The following is a 24,741-nucleotide window of genomic DNA, read 5'->3' on the forward strand; positions in this document are numbered from 1 at the left end:
AATGAGGCTGCCTCAGCTCGGAAGCACTTTCACTGATGATCAGCTGAGAGCGCCAGGAAGGAGACGCACTCTGCGAGGGGAGAGAAAGTGGGTGTCAGTCTCCGACGAACCTTGTGGAGCAGGCAGCACGGTGGATTTCGAGTCACGCGCTGTGCATTCCCCTGCTCTTTTGCACGTTTGTGTGAGCTCAGCGGGGAAGTTAGAAGACGTGCATCGGCTTCTGCGGGACTACTTTGACGTGCACAGGGAACTCTCCGCTTGGCTGTTGCCGGTCCTCGTGCTTCTGCTCTATCCAACGCGCTGGGTTAAGAGGGTTAAGTCAACTTCTCCATTAATTATCTCATTCAAATGAAGGACGGATGCTGCACCGCGCCTCCCTCTGGCCAACCGCATCACTTAACTAGATAATCTGTATGATTGCATAACGCCCCCCCCCCCCAAACAAAAATGCCTCGTGGAATTGTTTGTAGTTCAACTGAGGCTCCTCTTTCACCCTTATCTTATTGTGTCTGGTGATTCGGGAAACCTTTTTTCAGCCTTTAGATTCTGCTGCTAAAAACAGTGACCTTGGTGAATATAGAACTAACATTGAGTCTGCAACCTTTGCACTCTTCTGTTTAGTGTGAATGTTCTTGCACTGTAGCTATACATCTGGATATATTCCCTCTGTCAAATAGGTCAGGCTTTTGTGTTATCACCCACACACAGCAGCGAGGCAACCTCCCCTCTTTTTTGGATGCTGTGCTGCTGTTGTGTTGTGCACATTTGAACGCATGCACTATCCTGTAAATGAACACAAAAACACTAATTACACGAGGGAAGACCCCTTTCATGTAACTCCCCTCGGCACAGACGTACACAAAAAAGAAGAGGTCACAGAATGACCTTTATCTGCAAACCGCACTTCTAGAACAGGATGAACCTCATCCCACTACACAGAGGGGAACTGAGAGTGTAGGGACTTGTACCCAGCTTGCAATGATATTTATTCATGGGATACTCCTATAGGAGTGATGTTCAAGATGTGACATGGCGCTCGGTCCCCGATAAAAAGATCGACAACCTTAAATCTTGTGTGGTGACTTACGGGAACACTGACCTCTTTCGAAGAATACATCATTTAACTTTCTGAGACATGGAAATACCTTTGAGTATATAGGATGTGCATCAAACATGAGCCAATGACACATTTTGTTATGATGATCAATGGTTGATATCTATGCTTTTCTGGATATTTGATGAGTCTGCAGTGAGCAGGCTTTACCTCTCAATGATCCTGATTCTGTTGGACGCTAAAGCCACAGTGTGTTTGAACGCACAGCGACGTGAAGTCAGAGTCAAACCTTCCATGAGAATAACCAGAGGGTATTAAAACCTATGTACATCATTTCATTCTGTCTCTGCTATTTTTCTGGGCGAATGAATGCTTAAATTATTTTAAATTCCTGAATATATTCCTTTTTATAATTTGCAAGACATATCCCTCATTGAACCAAATACCATACAGCTTATAAACTTAAAGAACTCAAAGTGTGTTTATCTCTTTCTGTTTACTTCCTGTTCAAGGCCCGCCCTCTTGCAGGAAGGTGTGAGCAGTTAGGAGGGGACACTTGCTGCGCTGCTGGAACAGGCCTTCAGGATCAAACAGGAGGTGGCAGCAGGTCTGCAGTCAGCCCGTGGCTCCGTCCAGGTCAGGCACCGTCCCACAAGCTGCTGGAGAATCTCATACTGACCATCGCAGCCATTGTAATGCAGCTTAGCATGGACTTAAGCATACAAGTGGGTACAGGCGAGTGTTGTCCTTTCGAAATCTGCTAATACATTTCTGTAGCCTCTATTGTCAGAAATATGTTCTCGTTATTACATTACATGTCATTTAGCTGACGCTTTTATCCAAAGCGACTTACAATAAGTGCATTCAACCATAGGGTACAAACTCAGAAGAACAAGAAACAAGAAAGTGCAATTTCCTCAAATAAGCCAATTTACAATTTGCTATAGATGAGTGACGTTATAAGTACAATTTAAGTGCTACAATTTGTTAGTCTTTTAGTCGAGGTAGAGTCTGAAGAGGTGTGTCTTTAGTTTGCGGCGGAAGATGTGAAGGCTCTCTGCGGTCCTGGTGTCTTCAGAGAGCTCGTTCCACCATTTCGGAGCAAGGACAGCAAAGAGTCGAGATCTAGTCGAGTGTTTTGCTCTCAGTGAGGGAGGGACGAGCAGTTTTGCACATGCGGAGAGTGCGGGTCGGGATGTCGGGTTTGACCATGTCCTGGATGTAAGCTGGACCTGATCCATTCACAGCATGGTAGGTGAGCACCAATGTTTTGAACATGGTCTTTCCGCCCGCAACGACTACTACACCCCCCCCTTGTCGGTCTTTCCGCCGGCAATGACTACTACACCCCCCCCCCCCCCCCTCAGGTCCTTGGTCGGAGAGTCTTTTCCTGGAAAGAGAAGTAGTTCTGTCTTGTCTGAGTTTATTTTCAGATAGTGGGCGGACATCCACTGAGAGATGTCAGTCAGACAGGCAGAGATCCGTGCCGCCACCTGGGTGTCCGAGGGAGGGAGAGAATAAGTTGGGTGTCGTCGGCATAGCTGTGGTAGGAGAAGCCATGCGAGCCAATGACAGCGCCAAGAGAGTTGGTGTAGAGCGAGAAGAGAAGGGGATCCAGGACGGAACCCTGAGGAACTCCCCTAGTAAGAAGACAAGGTCCTGACACAGGAGGGGATTTGCCAGTCCGTCGGGTCGTCAGAGGGCAGAGAGAGTCTAGAGAGGAGGAAAGAGTTGAGAGGAGAGTCTCTGCAGCAGCGTTAGGATGCAAGAGTGAGAAGGAGTCAGTAGAAGGGAGAGCTGATAAAACAGAGGAGGCCAGAGAGGAGGAAGAGAGGGAGCGAATGTTGCGACGAACAGGTACAGAGTCAGTCAATGGGGCAGGGTCGTTAGTTATAGACAGTGGGAGAGAGTAAGAGATGAAGAAGTGGTCAGACACATGAAGTGGAGTTACAGAGAGGTTAGTTGTAGAGCAGTTTCTAGTAAAGATGTAGTCAAGGTGATTGCCGGCTTTGTGAGTAGAAGGAGAGGGAATGAGTGACAGAGCGAAAGAAGAAAGTAGGTGTAAGAGGTCAGATGACTTCTCTTTCTGGATGTTGAAGTCACCCAGGAGGATGAGCGGAGGGTCATTTTCAGGGAAGTTGGACAGGAGAATGTCCAGTTCTTCCAAGAAATGACCCAAGGAGCCTGGCGGATGGTAAAGGACAGCAATAGTTAATTGTACCGAGTGAGTAGCTGTTACAGCATGGAATTCGAAATACAGGGGGGTGGATGGTGGAAGAGGGTAAAGAGAAAAGCTCCATTTGGGTGAAACGTTATGTGGATAAAGTGATTGTCTATCTGTTGGGACCCCCTTTTCTCTCAACCTGTCCTCTGTTCTTACTCTTTCTCCTCGCATCTCTTTTGATGTTCAGGACATACACACACACACACACACACACACACACACACACACAAACACACACACACACACACACACACTCATGCCCCATAAACTTAGTTGATTTAAAGACACCTGAGGTTGCAGCTCCTGAGCAAAGCCAACATCAGCTCGGGGACAGTTTGTCTGTACACAGGATGTGTTTAAATAGATGTTACACGCCAACAAATGAGTGCTTGGAGTCATCTTTGATGGAGCAGAATATCAATGTCAGGGTAAGATAAACGCATAAAATATAGCTCAAAAATTGAGGCACAGGCCATAATGTATGCAAACACTGAGGTACAAACCGTCGGGAGCATTAACAAATGAAGCAGTGGTATGACTGCTAAATGCTGGCATGGTAAAACTTTCCTCCAAAGCATTATTTGCACGGATTTTATAATAAAATAGATCTAAGTGATTTAACAGATTCACTTTTCTTTGCTTTCATCCTACATGTTTTCTCTTCTAATCCTGCATCCTGTGTGGCAGCTCTTCAGAGTCACAACTTTCGGTCCATCAGAGTGAATGAAAGTACAGTACATGCTTGAAAATGCTTTAGCTGGTGATTAGTATATTATTTGTTGTCTGTGCAGATTAAGTTTATAAGATTGGATTGCTGAAGAGATTTGCCAATATGAGATTGCATTCGAATTGTTTTTTTTTTTCACTGTATGGCAACCTTTTAAACATCCAATGATGTATTTTCTCATCAGACAGTGGCTGAATGTTATTTCGTTAACATCTTATTTCACAGCCGGCTTCCTTGGTGTTTAGGGGTCAGTGGTGAGAGGGGATATTGCCTATTACTCCACAAACCACTGATTTATGATCCAAAAACAAGCCTCAGCCTAATGATCTTGAGGGCCATTTGTTTTGGATGAATTATGTTGTTCTGTGAAACCTTTTATGGAAGCACTGTAGTTGTCAACAGGGAAATAACCCTCATTTCACAGTGGACATCTCCATTATTAATTATTATAGCTTTGGTTGTAGAAATTGTGTTGTGCAAATATTATAATTAGAGTAGACAATAACGCTGATAAAGACGGGGAGTGAGAGTTTTTGCTGGCTCTGTGATGACATCTTAAATTTATCACAGGAAAGAAGAGAGCTATATCACATTACATTAGCTGACGCTTTTATCCAAAGCGACTTTCAATAATTGCATTCAACCATAGGGATACAAACCCAGACGAACAAGAAATAAGAAAGTGCAATTTCATCAAAGAGGCCAATTGCCTCACTGATAAGAGTTCTTATTGCATAAACTACAAAGGGAACCTCCTGATGTAAGATGTTGTACGAGAGGCTGTTTATTGTTTCACAACCTGCTCATCGTGTTCTGTGATCCATTCATCCAGATTTGGCACAGCATTCTTCTGGCTTCCATTAGAGCACCTTGCAAGCACCGATCAGGGCATCTCTGACTCTTTTTCCAATCGGGTCAGGTGCTTCACATAGGACCTTTCTTTCTTTCCACACCTTTCCTCAAATGTGATGCCACCACTGCCAAGTTGAGCGCTGACATGAGCTCTGCGGATTCAGACTGCGGCAGGAGGTGGCAGAGCTCATGTCAGCCGCAGACCCACGGCTGCAAAGAGCTGTCAAATCAAGGTGGGCAATTGTGCGCTAATGGCGACAGAGTGAGCCGGACTTTAGACCATATACACGCTTGTAAACACCAGATCCAATAAAGAACTTCGTGTCATTTAAAGTTAATTCTTGGACTTTATAAAAAAGGTAATACATTCATGTAAATGATGCTTGCATGGAGGAAAAAATAATCTGACAATAGACACAGGGGGTGTAGTTTCAGGGTGTTTAGCTGTTTCTCGGGGGAGTTGGAGCTTACAGAAGCTTACTGAGCATTATGAAGCAAAGTTAGGGGCTAAATCAGAGGTTCTGAAATGAGAAAATGGATGTGAAATGAATTTGGGTGAATAGGTGTGTCAAGGACTCGCCAGAAACAGCTTTTACTTCCCTTTAGGTTAAATTTTCCATACGAGATAAATATAATACATGGTTCTACTAAATCCTAAGCCGACTGCAAACGCCCTCAACCACAGCCACAGTCCCCTCACGTTGAGTCAGGTGGTGGCACAGGGGGATACATCATTGTGATGACAGCACATTAGCTGTGGGGTGGTGGTCAAGCATGTGCCATGAAGATAATTGAAAAAGCAGATAAAGTACGTTGCCGCCGCGACTCCCCATCCTGACCGGCGCAAGTCAGCAGAAACCGCGGCGGGTACCCAGACAAGTAACAGCATTTGTGCCTGTGTGTATTTTCTTTAATCAAGGTTTATCAACACTTATGGAGGCTGGAGGCCTCATTGCCAGAGCATTCCCGGGCGACACAAGATCTCTATGGCTGCTTTGCATTCAAAAGTCAAACTACAAGCGCAATCCCCCAAAAACGGGTTACTTGTTAAAAGGCTGTGTCATGTATTGCTTTCATTTTACAGATTTGATTTCTTTTAAATCCCCATTGAGGGGTGACAGAGATTGCCTGCAACTGATACTGCACAAGACATCCTTGTGGTGCTCATGTTTCGTGCAGGTATTTGAAATTCATCTAATTATCAAAGTTCTACTTTATTTTAAACATAAGCAAGAGTATTGACATGTCAGTATTTATCTTCTCCATACTTAAATATATTTAAGACTATACAGTTTGTCAGTCTGCTCCTTGTAATTCAAAAATACAGACATTATTTCTACCGTTTTCATTCTGCCCAGACCAAATATGATAATCTATGAGTCACTAATTATTATCCCACGTCCAGCCTAACCCTCTAAAGCTGGGCATTTTAGTCACAACTAGCTCAACTCTTGATGCCAGAGGCTGACAAAAGCTTTTAGTCAAGTTGTTTACTAATCCATCAGAAAAATTCACTCAATTGGCAGGAATATGCAAAATGAGTCATGTAGTTTATTTATGTGTAAACAGGGGAAAAAGACGGATTATGTATGAAACAGGTAGACTAATAACCATATGGGGATATATGCATATGGTCTCTAGCTATCCAGGGGGCTCCTTGCTGATTTACTCTCTAAATCTGCCGTGTCTTTTTCTGAGGGTCTCTCCCTCAGAACATAGAGGGACCAGTAAATCTGGCATCCTCCAAGCCTTTTGTTTAAAGCATCACAAAAAATACCACAATGCTTGAATTGTCAGATTGCAAGAAAATCTGCAAGAAAATCGAGCCATTTCTTAAAGCTCATCTATTTCAAAATTAGCGGCCCTGTTGTCCGGACTATGTCTCACCAATTATTTGTCAACATTTTCCAAATTGTCTGCCAGCGCTGAGGTATGAATGTGATTGCTCTACTCCAGCACACCTGGATAGCTAAATACATTCGTAGCAGTAGGGGTGAGGTTTTTATTCCATGCAAACAAACACACACAAACTATAATGTCCTGATATTCACCTCATTGAACAAATCCCTTGAATTGGGGGGAAAAAAGTCAATTGAATTGAGATCATGATGTTTGATATGCAAAGGAAAATTGTGATGAGACGTTGCTGTGTCTTATGTTACAATAAAGGCAACGTTATATTTCACACAGTGTGAGCTTGCAGCTTTGATCTGAGACGTTAGTTGTGTTAGTTATACTATGTATTACCATTATGGCAAACAAGCAAGTAGCTTCCTATAATAAACAGCTTTTAGTCCAGCCTCTCTTTGTGAAAACCACCAGCTAGCTGAATAACTATCAATGGCTGTGAGTCTTAAATGCAAACGGAGCAGGAGTCTTAGACAGATTCCATACGACCGATGTGAGCTACAGCTCCGCCTTGCTACCACAAAGCTAATAAGTCTTAGGATAAGCTATAGGAACTCATCCAGGAAGCCCCGTATAGCAGGTCTGCTGTCAATCAAGCTGCTGTTGACCTCCATCCCAATCTCACTGCCAACTGAAGATACTTTACTCGCAGCTCTAGTAAAAATATTTCATACCTTTCCCCACTTTGTGTAGACGTCTTTGAGGCTCCAGCGCTTGTTAAATTGCAGACAAATAAAGTAAAGTTGCAGTAAAGGTGCAGCGGATTTCTCCAGTGAATAAAAGCAGGAGAAAACTGCTCTATGAATCATTGCTTATCAGCTGCTCTTAGTGTAAGGGAGCCGTTGTTAGCTCTATTTTAAGTATAGGATAAAAAAAATGAGAAGAGATGGTATTAGAGGAGAGGAGAGCAAATACATATTTGATGAGGGTCGTGAATATCCGCGGCCAGACAGACGAGACGTCAGAAAAAAGAGATTAATTAATTATCCCTCAATACAAGAAGGTGTCTCTTCCACCACATACACTGGCAATTACTTATATTGAAATATTTCCCTTTTTGGCAGGATGTTCTCAGCTACAAATTAACTGATGAGAGATGACGAGGGCATCGAATTGCAGCTCATTGCTTCTCTTTGGAACCGGGTGCTTGTCTGTGCATGATGCAATTGAGTTCCAGAAAGGCATAAAGTCGACTAATCCCGCCTTGACAAGGAGAAGCCTCAAAGGGACACCGGGCATGTCTGCAGGAAGCTGGCTCAATGGCGTGCGACATAAACTGGAAAGGAGCTCCTTGTTACTGCCCCAACTATACCAAAGCAATAGCTAGAATCAAACTTTTAAAATCAAAAAGCATGCTAGTTAGAGCTAGTGTTTCCGTTTCATCACAAGCTTTATCCATATCATATTACATGAGACAACAGCTAATTAAACCATCTCTTTTTAACTCAATCACTCTTTGAAAATAAGAGAAATAATCTTGTGAGTTGAAGTGCAATACCCTTTGTGAAATGTTTGAAAACTTGAATCAGTTGATGGCATATTATTTTCCTTTCATTTAGCCTACCACTTCACTTTATCTCACTCGTATTTTTTACAAAATTTGTCTCTTGAGATGAGAAAACTTTTGTTATGAGATTAGGACCATATTTAAATATTTACATTTGAATAATTTTATTACATACCTACACCTGTGGTTGTATTACCCTCTTGATTATATGTACCTTGCGGCCTATTTGAAACAGTGCCCTACACACCCAAGTGGTGGGAGGTTAACAAAACAATAACAAAACAGCTCTTACACCGAATTTCAAGAACACCTGCACGGAGGATTAAATCTCTATTATTCGAAGTGTAAATTATTGGTTGAAGGGAATGTATTGTGAAGCAGTGATTCAGTCACGATTGACCGCTGGTGCTTCTGAACAAAAATCCTGCCGAAACCCGGGATCGAACCAGGGACCTTTAGATCTTCAGTCTAACGCTCTCCCAACTGAGCTATTTCGGCCATCTGCTAAGCTTTAGCATCACATTAAGACACATTACGGTCTTCTACAGCTATCCATTATAACCCTTGGCTTCACTGAGCTTTATGATATGTAGTATGTAATATATAACCGTTGTTAGTCCAGGAGTAAGGAAATTCTCAGGATTCACAGAGGAAAATATTAAAGTGCAAACAAAAGACAAAGTTAAAATAAGATACAACTGTTATGTGTATTCTATGAATAATATTCTATGCAGTATCTCAGGTTGGTTATTTATTTATTATTTATTTTGTATAAAAAACAATGCCGCTCTCGGCCAAATAAAGATTGGCCAGTACGGGTATCGAACCCGCGACCTTGGCGTTATTAGCACCACGCTCTAACCAACTGAGCTAACCGGCCACGCCTGTTCTCTCAAAATGACGTAATATAATTCGTGGACAAAACCTACTGAACAGAAAGTAAAACTTCAGTTTACAGAGAAAACGCCTGTTCGCTGACGGTAAGGTCGCATTGTTTTCACGTTGAAATGCTTTTTATTTTATCTTTAAACAAGCCAATAATTTGGCTAGAGGGAAATGCAAATGTATATCATAGTGTGATTGCGTTTAGAACGTATATTTACCATCGCCGTGTGTTTTGTTTGGTTATAGCTCAATATACTTAAGAATAAAGGAACAGCACACAAACAAGAGTGTACTGAAACTAGCGACATGAATTGAGACTTGAAAAAGCATAATGTACAAAATGAACTGACGTCCGACAAAGAAGACCAACACAGGTGATTCGTTGAGTAAAAATGTCCCTGGACCACAGCAATTCAAATCATTACCAAGAAACAGGTGTGGACCTGAGCCTGCTCCGACTATGTACAAATAGAGTACAAATAACCAGACACACAAGGCCAAGGTTCACTATAGCACCTTTCAACAACAAAGCTGCCAGAAGTGCTGTAACTAAAGCATTGGTGCACACCACAGAAAAAGTCAACTAATTTCTACAACTAATTTCAAATTTTACCCCTTGTCCAGTCACATTTTAAAATCAGGATGTCACTGAAGTTCTCCGGCTGGGCGGTGGTTGACGATGGCGCTTCTTCCCCTGGCGTGGAGCTGGAGGAGTCCCAGACACCGCAAAACCGGGGCGTCTACACCATGTTCCACGGGACCAGCACTGCCAGTGCGCGGCTCATCCTCGCAGGCGGTTTCAGGCAGTCATCGGCTGGCATGTTGGGAAAGGGCGTGTACGTCAGCCGTGATAAGAAAAAGGCTGCTCATTATCCGTTGAACAGTCCCGTGACGGGCCGCGTGGTCCTTAAGGTACGTGTGCGTGTCGGCCGCGTCAAGCGCATTGACCAGGACAACCATCCCATGCAGTACACCTGGCAAACAAATGGCTACGACACCGCCTGGGTGCCCCCCAGGTGCGGCCTCAGAGCCGTGCGCAGCGGCCTGGAGGAGGATTGTGTGTTCGACCCCAAAAGAGTGCAGGTGGTGGGCATCGCAAAGGCCCCAAGCACCGCCGTGCAGCAGGAACTTCAAGAGGTTCTTTCAAAAAGATCTCGACAAGCGGGACAAGGAGGCGACGGTGTCGCCCACGTGTGCTCACTGTGTAAGAGGGCGACCCAGCAGGGCGCTCCACACATCAAGCAACGGTGCTGGGAGTGTGGAAAAAACATCTGCATTTTCATGTCCAAGCATGTCTGTCGAGCCAAAGTGGGGGAAGATGATGTAGATTAATACAATTATAAATTAAGGATGATATCAGGCTCATGTTTAAATAGGTCAGGCTGCTGGACATGTATTGGGGATCTTTGTTAATGCTACAAATTATTATTCATAATTGACAATAGTGTCTAGTAAACCATAGCTCTTATTTGGATGTTGCGTGTGTACAGACTGTAAAGCCTTCTGAGGCTCATTTGTGATTTGGGGCTATACAAAATAAAATTAATTATTTCTTTCTTGAGCATGCATTATGATTATGTGCATTGCAAAATCACATCTTCGCTGACTGAGAGTGGACATCGTTGTTTTAGATTTTGAAATGTTTAACTGAATAGACATAATACTACTAACACTACCCTTTTCTTTCCATGCACCATGTAAGTGCAACCTCCTCTAAGATAAAGCAGCAAGCACTTAAGGTTCTTAAAGTGTCAGCAGTAATTTGATGTAAATTTTCCAGACACCAGGGTAAAAAGCACATCATGGTCTCAGTTGTGGTTCAGCTGAAGACTGAACAGATAAACAGACATTGGGCATGGCCTCATTGTCCTTGATGGCCTCTCCCATAATTCATTCTTTATTTTTTTTATTATTAAAAAATAATAATATTTTATTGTGTATTCTATGAAGTATATAGTCTATGCAGTATCTCAGGTTCGCTATAATTAATTGATTTTGTTCTGTCCTTTATAACAACTCAAATAAAGTTTAAAAAAAAGACTGGCCAGTACGGGTATCGAACCCGCGACCTTGGCGTTATTAGCACCACGCTCTAACCAACTGAGCTAACCGGCCATGAATTAAATTATTCCATTATTAATATTATATGCATAGTAGACAGGAGGAAATACATGGATATGACATCTGAATGCAGAACAGAAAGTAAAAGTTGTTTAACTCATATCGGGAAAACCGCCGCTCGCTGAAGGTAAGTTCAAGCCTTAACGTCATTATAAATCATTAGATTTGATAGTCACGTTTAACATGAGCAGTACAATACTTTTTTACTTTGAAAATGTCGATATAGAAGTCAGTCAACGTGCGTTGAAAAGCTGTGTCAGTGCCGTTTGTATTTTTACATGGTTTTGCCACCGTACTATTGAACCTAAAGTCCGAACCTCCCAAATCTCTTTCCAACTTGGCCAGACGCTACATGCTAACAGGCTAATTTAATTTACTTTTATTTTAATTTTTACGCCTAACAGGGTGATTTGATTTCTGCTGCCACGCAACCCTCGTCCTGACGCGATGTCGCTGCCCTTCTTCGGCTGGGAGGTGACTTACGACGACGACTCTCCCCGCGCGGAGCTGTCCGCGTCCCAGGAGCCCGAAGACAGCGGCGTCTACACCATGTACCACGGGACCGGCGTCGCCACCGCACGGCTCATCATCGCCAACGGCTTCCAGCAGTCGTCGGCTGGCATGCTGGGACCGGGGGTGTACGTCAGTCGGGACGAGAAGAAAGCGCAGCGTTATCCGTTGCAAAGCAACCCCTCGGACCGCGTGGTGCTTGAGCTGCGCGTGCGCGTGGGCCGCGTCAAGCGCATCGACAGGGACAACCATCCCATGCAGTACAGCTGGAGCGCGCAGGGCTACGACACCGCCTGGGTGCCCCCCAACTGCGGCATGGCAGCCGTGCCCAGTGGCCTAGAGGAGGATTGTGTGTTTGACCCCAAAAGGGTGACGGTGGTGGGCATCGCAAAGGCACCAAACGCCGTGCTGACCGTGCTTCGGCAGCTGGTGGCTGATGGTCTGAGAAATACCAGCAGAGGAGATGGTGGTGCGACCTCCCTTCTGGGTGGTGCTGTGGATGTGTGTTCACTGTGTCAGAGGAAGGCGAAGCAGGGTTCTCCACACATTAAGCAGCCGTGTTGGGGCTGCGGGCAAAACATCTGTAGTCTCATGATCCAGCACGTCTGCCGGGCGAAGGCCTGAAGACAGGTGGAATGAGGATCAACGCATGTATGGTCTTCTAACGGGGTGGAGGAGGAATGGATTGAAAATGAAACCCAAGTTAAAGAGTAAAAATCCACAGCTCAGGGTGTAATTCTACTTTAGATTTTATTTTCAACATAATTGGACTTCTGTTACTTTCCTTTTCACGAATGAACAATCAATGAGCTGCATTTGGTACTGTACGTTAGGCTAGTGATTTTCATACTGTAATGATCCACCTTCTATTCCATTTTTGTTCTACAGACATACTAACATGCGTTAGAATGCAATCAAAATGAAATATTTCGGAATCTGGACATTTATTATTTTTTCATTATTATGCATTATTTATGTGAAATAAATGAGACATGATGTGCAATTTTCTAAATAATCTAAATGATATCAAATGGAATAATGATTGAACCCCAATAATCTAGTATAAGACCCATAATACCCAGTTTGATATGATTTCTTATGAGCTAAACAGAACCATAAAGTTCATGCATAATCCCGTTAAACTGCTTAATTTCATGGTGATGCCTTCGTAGTCTTGCAAATCTCATGATGAAGAGGCCAGCAGGGAATGAAACTCTAGCAGTCTTTTATCTCCATTCTTTTTGGCATGCTGCAAAAGGACCTACAAAGAAAGATGAGAAAATATGTTTACCATCACTGTTATTCAGGGAGTGAAAAAATAAAAACTTACAACATGAGAATTCAAAGCCGACTGGTTTCAGTTTCATGCACTTTTTGCAAAGAAGTCATGTTGGGAAATATACATTTCAAATGAATAAATATTTCCCCCAAAAGGGATTTAATCCAAAGCCAGTGTAGCTATGAGGCAGCGGAGTGCTCACATTCATTAGATCCTGGTCGTTTTTGGCATGCAGGTGTCTGAGGAGGTACCAGCTGGACACCTGCACCACTGTCACAGGGAGGTCTTGAGAGTAAGCCAACCTCTCCAACACACGCCTTGTGTCCCTGCAGAAACGGGCAAAGGTATTACATGAGCAGTGTTACTTGTAAACCTAAATCCCTCCACTCTCATTCTTGAGATGTCTCATACACACCGAACTTAGAAGGGCAGTTTGTAAATTAGATATTTAGGAAACGTGTGCGTATTGCAAATTGGGCTATCTGTGTTAATGTGGATGATTTGGACAATTTGCTCTTCAATAAAAATGGAATGGCATCAATGTTATTCAGCTGGTCTGGGTTTGAAATCCTCTCTGAATCTATAACCATTTCCTCTTTATTATTATCTATGATAAAATGAAAGTGTCTCTAGCATGAAAAACAGAAGGGGGCAAAAATCTGCAGTTTCAGTTGTGTAAAAATTCATTTAGTCACTTCAGATTCTAAGCCATTGGGACGAAACCCCTGACACATCCACATGCATGTTGATATCAGCTGCTACAGTTGAAACAACTCGGTGAGAAAGAATCACTGACCTGGCAGCCATCTTGTTCACGTACTGGAGCAGGGCCTGAAAGAGGAGGGCCATGGGAGACGACCCTAGCTTCAAGACTTCTGTGGTGGCTTCTAATATCATGTCCGTCCACTCATTATCTGGAACGCCCGCCTGATAGGTCAGAATTTAGAGGTTAGAATAAAAAACCCTCAGGTAAATCACAAAGGTCACAAAGCTACTTGTCTTGTTTGTATCTTTGCTGGATATTTACCCGTCTTTCATCTCCCCAACTTACTTTCTGCTGACTGACAGGGGCTGTTGATGTCTGTGATAGTTGTGCTCCAATAGCTGTTCTTTATCACCTTCAACTAGGAACATTTGTGATCTAGAATCAGATTACAGCAACTCACCATGCAGTTTCCCAGGGCCAGCAGCGCGAGTCGAAGCAGGCTGGCCACCTGGCTGCTGTGCAGGCCGAGCTGCGAGGCCAGCTGCAGACTCTGCCTGTAAGCGATGACCGCCTGGACCAGCAAGCCCTGGCTACGAAACACCTCAGCCAGCCACTGGGAGGGGGAGAACAGGACGGTGAGAGTAGTTTAGAATATGAAATGACACTTCAAGCCTCGCTATGTTAACGGTCTGTACGACCAATGTGGTTTGGCACGGTTTAAAATGTTAACTTTAAACAACTGAAGTGACAAGTTAAGTCAAAGCTCGTTATTACGCCACTGAAATCAAATACTGGTAGGGCAATGAAACCTATTTGAGTGTCCACTCACATGCCACGCCCCAACGTTGGTGGGGTTCATCATCACTGTGTTTTGGAGTTGCTCCAGCACAGGGTCTGGGAGCACAGTACCACCACCGGCCAGTAGGAGGCGCTGACACTGCACCTGTCTCAGTGACAGCATCACTTCTGGGTGTTCCGGGGAAACGTTCAGCACCTGGACAAAGCGGACGGAGCAGGAGGAACCCATGAAGTGCTCCACCGTGGACATTCTGTGCACATTACCAGTCCAGCCTTTTCTACAATTATATAAATCACGTAACGGTATCGAGGTTGCTCGTGGACGTGTGTGCTTATTGCCCACCTGTGAACAGAGGGCTTCAGCTTGCTCCAGCTGTCCCCCCCGCATGAGACCAGTCACGGCCTGTTTTAGTACCCAGCCTTCCAGAGCTTGGGCCAGAGGGCGCTCGATCTCCTCCACGTTGTGCACTGCGATGGAGAAAAAGTTGAGTACACACTCAAACACACAAAATAGTTAACCCCTAGTAAAACTGTGCATACCTTTCTCAGAAACCACTGACATGAGTGTTTGCTCCAGTCCTCGCCTGCTGGGAGCAGAACCGGAAAGATAACAGGAAGTATTTTCTGTGTGACAGGCAGCCATAAGTCCCGCCCATGTTGCTGGATCATCTGAAAGCAGAAGGTTAGTGGGGAGACTCTGGTCACTTGGACCTTTCACAGTATTGCTTTGTGTAAGGTAGTTTTACATTTATAGAATATTGGGTAGACATGAACAAGATTGTCAGTGGCACAAAAGCGTAAATAATCAATTTACTTAATATAGCAATACACTCCTCACATACACAATACTGCACTAGAATACATCTAAATAAGAGAATTTACACAAATGTATTTCCTAGTAGTGACTTTCTTTTCCCTTTCCAACGATTTCCAACGTTTCCAATCGTTTCCAACAATAAGTGTGTGGTTGTTTGTGAGGAAGCGTAAGGCCTTTATGTGTGTTTTTACCAGGACAGAGCAACACAGCTCTCTGCATTGTCTTCAGCGCATTCCTGTGACTGTCCTCTCCAGAGTGTCTCCCGTTAGCTAGCTGGTTAACGCCACTGTACAGCAGCGCCCTCTGCAGGAGACCACAGTTACATCAGATCAGTGTCATACAAACGCTGTGGCAAATACAACGATGTCAGTATTGGGCTCTTAATTAGGGCGAATAGTTTGGATCAGTACCAACAGATTGTCGTCTAGAGTTTGATATGGAGTGGCGCTGAGGGCAAAGAACATGTAGAAAACAAAGAGCACAACAGAAGAAAAGGACATAAAGCCCAGTTAAGCATAAATATACAGCCACTCTTACCTTTCCTTGGGTCATACTGGAGAGACAGGCAACGTGACCGGCTATCGCGCCACCCTGGAATACACAGCCGACCAAATCATGAATTCCTCCTCTCGAACCACGTAGCAGCACTGTGTGTGCTAATAAAATAGATTTCTGGTGTTTGTGCTTGGGTTGTGTGTAATGTTTGTGTGTGTGCGTATGTAGCATTACATTAGCCTTCTTGGGGTGGTATTGTGGTACCAGCCTGGACAGCAGGGCCCATAGAGATGGGTTTCCAGGATTGCTGTAAATAAGACAGATGGAACCCTTGTACAAGTTGTAATTCATAAAAAGTATTTTTCCCATAAAACAACGGATGATGTTGCTTCACTGTCTGGGGCACTGTTGCGTCTGTTGATACGTTTTACAGTACTTATCAGCAGGTTTGTAGCTAAGCACTTTTGCTTCTGCACAAATGCAACAGTGAAGATACCTGCATACTACATTGTGGTCAGCCATCATTGAAAATTCAATAGAAATCACTGTAACTCAGTTAATTCTTCAACCATATACTTAACTTTAATATTCCTGATTTAAATCCAGAACTGACCCACCACCCATGATAATAAACAGAGTGATACACGCAATACTCCACAAAATTGGAAAATGTTAGAACAAGGTGCAAAAGGCATCAGAAATATGGACTTCAGTGTCATACGGGAAGTTTAATCACACCTGTGTACAGCTCTGGAAGCCTCTCTTTGCACGGCGCTGTAGTTGCCCTGCAGGGCGAGCAAGGCACAGGTGAGGAGGCATCGCTGCTCAACAACCTTCACAGAGCCTGGACCGAGCTTAAGCAACTCGGTCAGAGCAGCTGCAGCTAGTGTAGCGTCACTGTGGACTAACCCCAGGGCACATAAACACAGCAGAGACTCGGAGATTGGCTCCTTTAACATCGAGCTATTGAGGCAGAAAGCACAGAAATACATACTTTCAGCTTTTAGGCAAATGTTGTACAAGTACAATTCTGACAGAAACACTTGTACGATCCGTACACCCACAACGTGGACTTACCATTTAAACAGCAGAGTCTTGGCTGAGTCTTGGTTACCCTGCCGGTGCTGAAGCAGAGCCAGGGCTGTCAATATGTAAGCCTTCTCCTTCTCAGTGGAAGCCACAGCCAAGGCACGTTCATAGGCTGCAATAGACACACAGGAAGGTGTTACATTCACTTCGGCGGGTCAGCGCGTATAGAATCTCATATCTCGTACGTCTCCTAATCCAAACCATTGATGCTCTCTGGAATGAGTCCTGCCCTGCTGTAGGCGAGAGCCAGCCCAGCCAGATCGCTGAGCTCTTGCAGTGGAGTGGAATTATAAACACACACTGCCTCCTCTGACAGACCTGCGGTGCTGTGAAAAGACACAGTTGGACACGCAACACATGGAGTTAGGGGTATTCTATTAGTATTATCAAAGAAGGAGTACATGGTAATAAGATAAGAAAGCATGGTTGTTACCACAAAGCACGTCCATAGCAGCCCAGAGCAAAGGCCAGCTTCTCGGTTGAGGACATGGCCGTCAGCAGTTCCACAGCTCTGACGAAAGAAAGACCATATGAATACAAAGCACAAGGCCTCAAATGTGAGCCTTTGGAGTCAGATGCCGCAATTCAAGCAAACACCTTTTGTAAGCCTTTAGGGCCGATCTCTTTAGGTGCAGATGCTCATTCAGGTAACCAAGCATGATGAAGGCAAAGGGGTCAGACTGGATCCTCTCTGGGAGGCAAAAGAAACTTCATGTCACAAAAAACATCAGGCTGTCATCGCAAATTACACAAATCCAACCAAGGGATCTGTGGATCCTGGCCGTACCCGTGTACTTGGTGAGCGACACCTGAGCAGCAGAAATGGCATTCATCTGGACTATGTTGTAGCGGTAAAGTTCAGAGTCTCGGTTGCTCCTATCCAGCAGGGTGGAACACACCCAGTAGGCATAACCTTTCACTCCCTCCATCTGCCGGGGGAAAGAGGAGAGGTGTACAGGGGGAAAACAGAGAAATGCACTATACATATTGCTTAAACTCCTGGTCACTTTCTTGTAGTAGCAAAAGGGGAATAGCTGAACATTAAGCAGATTTACAAAGACAGTTTGAGCGATTAAAAGGTCATATGCCAGCTAATGAGTTAGAATTACAAAAGCAACCCCAGTGGGTTTAGGAGGTCACGTACATGCGTGCTGAGTTCAGTGGTGTGCCTGAAAAGATCCATGGTGTCATAGCTTCCAACTCTCTCTGCTATCAGTGCCTGGGGAAAGGACAAATGGACAACGCTACCATTCAGACAGAATTCCATCAATTACGTTCAGAGCGACACAATCAAATTAGAAAAGAACGTAGTATTTCTTGCCTACCACCTTCCCATTGCTAACTGTAGTTTGTGCATAACTAAAGAACTAATGAGACACCAAGCTTACACCTCTTCCATATTCTTCACTCTTTGCCAAAACACATAATTAGCCTTTTCCTTGTTAGATATACCCTTCGGCTTGATGTTGTGTCTCAAATGCATACCCTGCAGTGCAGCAGAGAGACAATAAATAAGCCTGAAATGGTGTGGGATTCGGCAGCACCAAGCGGTGAGGTTGCAGATATCAACCGACGATATTTTCTCACATGTGCAAAGCGTGTATCAGAATTACCCTTTATACATTTGAGAATACATATGTATTGATAACCTTTTCACACAATTATTTAAAATCCATGACATGATCAGGCGACTGTGAAAGATTGTACCTGTCCAATCCAGCAGTTGACATAGAGCGGCTCCAGCGACTGTGCAATTTTGAAGGCCTTGTGGGCAAGCTAAGAAAATCAAATCAAACTTTAACAAAGAAAATGTCAGCCAACTATATAAACATACAAAATAAATCACACACACACACACACACACCTCTATGTTGTCGTTCTTCAAATACAGGGTACCAAGGTTGGTCCAAGCAACAACATTCTGCAACAGATTATGAAGTTATCAGAATATCTGAATAGTTTCTGAAAATGCTAATGTTCACCTGAACTTATGTGCATTACATACGTTTGCTTCAACTTGTATTGACTTGATGAGGCAATGTTGAGCCAGAGCCAAGTTCTCAAGACCTGAAAAGAAAGAAAGTAAAAAGTTAGCCGTACTTCTGCACAACGAAATATTGATATTGATGTCAAGCACACGTTGACCAGTCACTCAATCTATCCGCCCAATGGGACAGACCGCTCTTATTAATCTGACTGAGGTGGCATGTTATTCACAAATTAGTGCATCATTACCTTTGCTCATTGAAATCACTCCCAGGGCATTCCAGAAGCTGTGGTTCTCACTGTCCATCATGATAGCCTTTTTTAAACACTGAAAAGAGGCCGAATCTCTTAAAAAAATATACCAAAAATACCATCTCCGGGTAGAAACAAAGCATAACTGCAGGGTTGTGCGATATACCTGCTGTGCCTTCTCCAGGAGCAGCGATGGCGAGTTCTGGCCGTCCTCTGTGAGGCAGGACAGGCTGGACTGACGGTAATAGTTGAGTCCAAGGTCGTTCCAAAGGCTGGGAACCTCAGGCATCAGCTTCAAAGCATGGGCATAACACCTGCAAACAAAAACATGCACACAATGTTTAGTGTTCAGATTTGTGGCCAGCTCACAGCAATGCACCAAGGACCAACCAAACAACCATTACCCCTTGACTGACTTGACGGAGTAGCAATAGTTTGTGGCTTTACCTCTCTCCAACCTTGAGTGTCTGGGCCTGGCTCAGTGTGTGGCTCTGGTTATCTGAGCCGGCCAGTGGGGCTGGCACTAAAAGTTGAGCAACGTCTGGCGACACGGTGCCGACCGCAGTGCAAGCATCTCCCAGCAGCTTCCACAAACAGGACAGGTCCGGACGCATCTCCACAGCTCTGTCGAGCCGAGAAAAATGAAATGATAAATTAATCGAATCAGGGATTTCATTCTAGGATATACAGATTAAACTATTGTCAAGTCATTACCGGAAGAGGTTTTTTATGGCTTGCTGAATAAGGTCAATGGCTCCCCCATCTCTGCAGTCTTCCATCAAACTTTTAGCTAGGGACAGCTGGCACTCCCCGAGACCTGAAAGTAACATAATACTGTGATTTAATGATTCACGACTGAAAGATAGGCATTATGAAGGATTCATTCAGCCTTGGATACATTGATGCAAACACCTACCTTTAAGGGCAGGCACATAGTCCTGCTGCGCCGTGATCTGCAAGTACTCTGCAACGGCCTCTTTGAACTTGCCCAGGGTCTGTTTGATAGCAGCTGCCTGGTAGACACTGTAGATGGAGGAGGGTTGAAGCTGATGGGCCTTTCCAAAGGCCTTCAGAGCGGCTGTGAAACTCCGGCGGTTTAGGTAGGCCTCACCTAAACACTCCCAACACACCCAGTCCTCTGGATCTGCTCTCAGAGCTGCCTGCAGACTTCAAAACATAAATGTAATCGTCAATGCTCATTTTCCAACAATGCCTGTGCTAATGTAGAAAATGATAAAAACCTGTGGTTAAATAATTGGGAAAGAGATTTGAAACTCTTACTCAGCCACAGCTTGTTGATGCGCTCCGATCTTTAGGTAATACAGCCCCCGCCTCATCCAAGCCCATTTGGCTGAGCCTGGAGTGGCTTTCTCAATCACGGACTGCAGTATTGCTAAAGCAGTGTCCTTTGGTATTTGGGAAATAATATTGAAGAATGAAAAAGGAGGATAGGGAAAGAAGGACCGTCAGAACGGTCAAGACAAAAAAAAGTGATGCACCGGAGAGGAAACTTGGGACAACAAAGTGCCAACGCCACATGATGACAATGTTGAACAACGTCGCCAACAAATCCACCTACAATGTCGTCCTGCTTCATACTGAGGTCCACTGAGGCGGCTCCAGACTCAGCATCATTGTTGTCCATCTCAAAGGCCTTCTTATAGCATCTTCGTGAGCGGTCAAGATCATTTGCCACTTGGAGGTAGTAGTGCCCAAGGTAGCGGAACACACAAGCAAGGTTTGGGTCCAACTTTGCAGCCTGAAATGAACAAAATAAAGATTCCATTCAGCAAAACACTTGACCTCCAGCAGTAATAACCCGAGTGTGACATTCACAAGTGCAGAAGTTAAGGGAAGCCCTTAAAATAATTATCAATATTTGAAAGATTACTTATACCCTTCACTACCCAAAAATCAATAACAATTGTACTAACCTTGAGCAAATGTGTATGGGCTTTGCTTCTGTCTTTTCGGGTCTCTTCTCCCATGTCCCAGTAAAGTCGTCCCAGCAAGAAATGATACTCTCCACAGTTTGGGCTCTGGCTGATCGCCTGGAGGAAACTAAACAACAGATAAGCCATAAAGAAAAGTTGCCCACTCAGGTTTCTACTTGTTTGCACCACACGAACTTGAGCTACGTTGAAAGGGACAGTGTGTAGGACTTGGTGGCATTTATCTAGTAGTGTGTTTGCAGATTGCAATCAACTCATTCATTTCTGCCTATAGATCTTCATAATGCCACAAGTTGCTCTTTAAGAGAATGCATGGTCACAGATCTCACATGTACACAAAAAGAAAGTGTGATTTTTACCTCTCCTCTACCAGTTGATGTTGTCCCTGAGCCAAATGGGCCAGTCCTCTCAGGACCAACCCCTGGGTCAGATTCAGGTGAGAGGCCAGCAGCTCTGAAGACACCTACAGAAGACCCATTAGTTTTATATGCGTCAATATATCAATCTATCTTGGGTCTAAAACAGGAGATTGTTCTGAATCATTTTCTGTATTACTGTGTTGTTACTCATAGTATCGTATAATAGATTTGTAAAGAGTTCAGTATGAGAAAGGTTTTCAACCTTGAGAGCGTCGTCCACTCGTCCCTTGTTAAGGTAAGCTTGTCCTTTAAGGCCTACCAGAACTGGGTCTTTCTCAGAATCTGGGATCTAGAAAAAAATAAAAAATAAACGCTGACATTTACTACATATCATGTAGTATACAATGCTTATCATGATACAGAGTTACAATGCAAAACCCTTTCTTACAATACTGTACATATAGCAATATATTTACATTATATTTAAATCTAATTTTGTCATTTTAAAAAACACACACCACCATATGTCTAAAATCAGAGAAAACACAAACAGAATTGACTGACTTCACATTTACATACAATCAATCCAAATAAAAAAAATGTTTTTGAGAATCAATACAGTATCCCAAAAAACATAAATTCGCAGTACTCCACATTTTCTAATATTTTTTACATCCCCAATTACCTGAGAGAAGGTCTCTAAAGCCTGGTCAGCAGCAGTGTCTCCCCCACTCCTGACTAAAGCCTCTAGCTTCATCTCCAGCAGTTTGACCCTCAGCTCCTCGTCTCCGGAAACACATCCAGTCACACCTAATAGAAACCAGACACACAGTGAACTTCACCTTCTGCTTTGGGGATTCGACATGGCTGCAAGAAGATATATTTATCAAAAATGTTTTGTTTTTTTGTAAATAAACTTTTGATGAAATCTTTATTTACCACTAGAATTAGATCTGGCTAATGTAGTGATACAGTGGACTCACATACCTTGGGAGCATGAAATAGCACAGTCTGAGTATTTCTGCATTTTAAACTGGGCTTCAGCCAGATTGCACCATCCTCTACTGGAGCTCATATTTTTCAAACCTAATAAAACCAAAGAGATATATTGTAAGTTGTTAGCACAAAAATTAGATAAGATGATAAGATATGGAGATGTAAAAAACAGCACGTTGCAGTATGAAACGATCATCTGCCGCTGTTCTGTGTTGATGCACAAACTAACCTTGCGCAAGGTCCTTAATGGCATCTTTAAACCGTCCTTCTTGCAGTGCTTTGGTGCCCAGACCCAAGTGACCTAATCCACTGTTTGGTGCCAGATCAAGGAGCCGGGAGAAACAGCTGACTGCATCCTCATTCTGAACCCCTTCAGACAAAACATAAAGAGTATCAGTGAAATTGACCGCAAAAGCCTAAGATTCCCCTCAATGCTTGAATATGACATGCATTCTGTGGTCTTAGATTTAATGAGCCAACAGTGTGTTACCTGTTTTTAGGTAGTGAGAACAAAGGACTTCAAGAGGATAACTTTGGTTGGGATACAAGGACAGCATGGATTTACATGCCTTGATCATTTTGGGCTCTTCTTGTGGCAACTAGAGTAAGGGAGGATTCGTAATGAGCATCTGATCATTGCTGTCCGGGGTTAAGTATGATGCAGGCTACTTTCAAATGTAAACACAATTGACTTTTTTTTGTGGTGGTGAGATAGATGTCAGATAGGGTGCACTTACTTTAGAAAGGCATTTAACATAATCAGCTGAGGCCTTCTTGTGTTGCTCTCCGGGTACAGGATCCATGAGAACCATGGCCTTCTCAAATGCTGTGATTAACTGAGATGATCACAAAAAAAACAGTTACCAAATGGCTAACTAAGAAATATATAATCAAACTATTAAGCCAAAGGTGATGGACTCTAATGTGTAGCAAAGTGTTTTGTACACAAAGAGAAACACACATGTTGCTGAGTTTAAGTCCTCATTTGGAGAAATCTTACGTGCTGTTGCGTTTCATAGTCCCGCTCTTGCTCATCAGGGCAATCTGAGAGGAGTTGGGTCATCTGCTGCCACAACTGCAGTAACTCTTTCTTGTCCACAGCCTCTTCCTCCTTCACCTGAATGAGCTGCCGCCAAACCTTTGCCAACTATATGCAAACATGAAAAGGACTTTCAAACATGTATAAAGCAGTGTATTTTCTTCCAATTAACTAACACGTGAATTACATACCTTTAAATATTCTTTGTCAGCCTGATAGATATCTGACAGCTTACTGATCATCTCGTAACATTTACTTTTGTCAGAGCTGTTAATGGAGAACATAATGAGAATCAAGAATATTGCAAATTAAATGTTAAACCAGTCAAGAGGACATTACGCTGTAAGAAATTAACTCAGGATAAAGAAAATAATGGCCAATTGATTGTAACTTTCCAAACTTTACCTTGCATACAGCTCAACAAGCTTCTGGTAGATGTTGGGTAGCTCAACTTTAAAATCCCACTGATCAGTCTTCTCATAAAGATTTGCCAAACCCTAAAACAAATAACTACTGTTATTAAGGAGATATTTAGTATAATATGCAATAACACAACAACACAGCAATGACTTACAGTTGTTTAATTCCGTGATACACATCAGTCACTCCCTCTCCCCACCTTACCTGCCAGGCCAGCAGCTGCTCGGGCTCCAGCTCCGCCGCTTTTTTATAGGCTGTCTGCGCCTGATCCGCTTGCTCCAGCTCACTGGCTGCCAAGCCGATGAATACCCACGCGTTGTAGTTGTTCTTCTCCAGTTTCAAAACAGCCTTAAAGCAGACGGAGAAGAGTCAAAGTCAGCTCTGCTACTACAAATGAGTGAGCATATACATAACAGCAGCCAACACACCTCACGTGAATTGTCATTGTTTTAAGTGTGTGGATCTGAGAGGCTTTACCTTGCAGTGTTTCAGAGCGTCTTTGAACTCTTTGTTTTTTAAGGCCTCTCTGGCACTTTTTAGTGCCGTTTTCACTTCCTTATTAGACATCTTGCAATTATCTGGGTGAAACGAAGAAGAAACATACAAAAACTCCTCGGAGCATCTAAGCTAATCTAAGTAACTTTGTAACTATCAGAACCCACTGTTTACTTCACCAATTGTTGTGTTCCGGTTGGTTGACCCGGAAGTGAAAAAAGCTGCAGCATCCGTCCTTAGATTTTCAACATAAAATACTTGCACTTTGGT

At 43.6% G+C, this 24,741-nt stretch overlaps 2 protein-coding genes and 3 non-coding genes across 5 annotated transcripts; 1 reads left to right on the top strand and 4 right to left on the bottom strand.

Annotated features, from left to right (window-relative positions):
* Position 1: 1 nt before the first annotated feature.
* Positions 2 to 12,924, top strand: LOC120830630 (uncharacterized). The gene is made up of 4 exons (XM_040195419.2): positions 2 to 313; positions 1,567 to 1,779; positions 9,782 to 10,486; positions 11,693 to 12,924. Exons 1-4 carry the CDS (start codon positions 2 to 4, stop codon positions 12,410 to 12,412), a joined length of 1,950 nt encoding a protein of 649 aa, XP_040051353.2. The 3' UTR covers positions 12,413 to 12,924.
* On the bottom strand, positions 8,698 to 8,770 carry trnaf-gaa (transfer RNA phenylalanine (anticodon GAA)). The gene has a single exon. It is a non-coding gene; the product is annotated as a tRNA-Phe (tRNA).
* On the bottom strand, positions 9,079 to 9,152 carry trnai-aau (transfer RNA isoleucine (anticodon AAU)). The gene has a single exon. It is a non-coding gene; the product is annotated as a tRNA-Ile (tRNA).
* Positions 11,199 to 11,272, bottom strand: trnai-aau (transfer RNA isoleucine (anticodon AAU)). Its single transcript has one exon. It is a non-coding gene; the product is annotated as a tRNA-Ile (tRNA).
* skic3 (SKI3 subunit of superkiller complex) lies at positions 12,520 to 24,721 on the bottom strand. Its single transcript, XM_040196554.2, has 40 exons — positions 24,454 to 24,721; positions 24,181 to 24,324; positions 23,962 to 24,053; positions 23,748 to 23,823; positions 23,518 to 23,664; positions 23,255 to 23,353; positions 23,008 to 23,116; positions 22,747 to 22,887; positions 22,509 to 22,607; positions 22,207 to 22,331; positions 21,784 to 21,870; positions 21,522 to 21,625; positions 21,145 to 21,271; positions 20,790 to 20,969; positions 20,492 to 20,616; positions 20,127 to 20,377; positions 19,925 to 20,027; positions 19,658 to 19,834; positions 19,377 to 19,524; positions 19,208 to 19,286; positions 18,978 to 19,039; positions 18,837 to 18,893; positions 18,680 to 18,748; positions 18,117 to 18,191; positions 17,760 to 17,901; positions 17,570 to 17,663; positions 17,406 to 17,483; positions 17,174 to 17,298; positions 16,961 to 17,084; positions 16,622 to 16,846; positions 16,118 to 16,190; positions 15,926 to 15,979; positions 15,580 to 15,691; positions 15,112 to 15,240; positions 14,915 to 15,039; positions 14,603 to 14,767; positions 14,234 to 14,386; positions 13,864 to 13,994; positions 13,270 to 13,393; positions 12,520 to 13,049 (listed from the first exon to the last, which is right to left on the bottom strand). Exons 1-40 carry the CDS (start codon positions 24,541 to 24,543, stop codon positions 12,972 to 12,974), a joined length of 4,698 nt encoding a protein of 1,565 aa, XP_040052488.2. The 5' UTR covers positions 24,544 to 24,721; the 3' UTR covers positions 12,520 to 12,971.
* Between the last annotated feature and the right edge of the window lie 20 nt (positions 24,722 to 24,741).

Source organism: Gasterosteus aculeatus, chromosome 13 (assembly GCF_964276395.1).
Source record: "Gasterosteus aculeatus chromosome 13, fGasAcu3.hap1.1, whole genome shotgun sequence".
NCBI lineage: Eukaryota > Metazoa > Chordata > Actinopteri > Perciformes > Gasterosteidae > Gasterosteus > Gasterosteus aculeatus.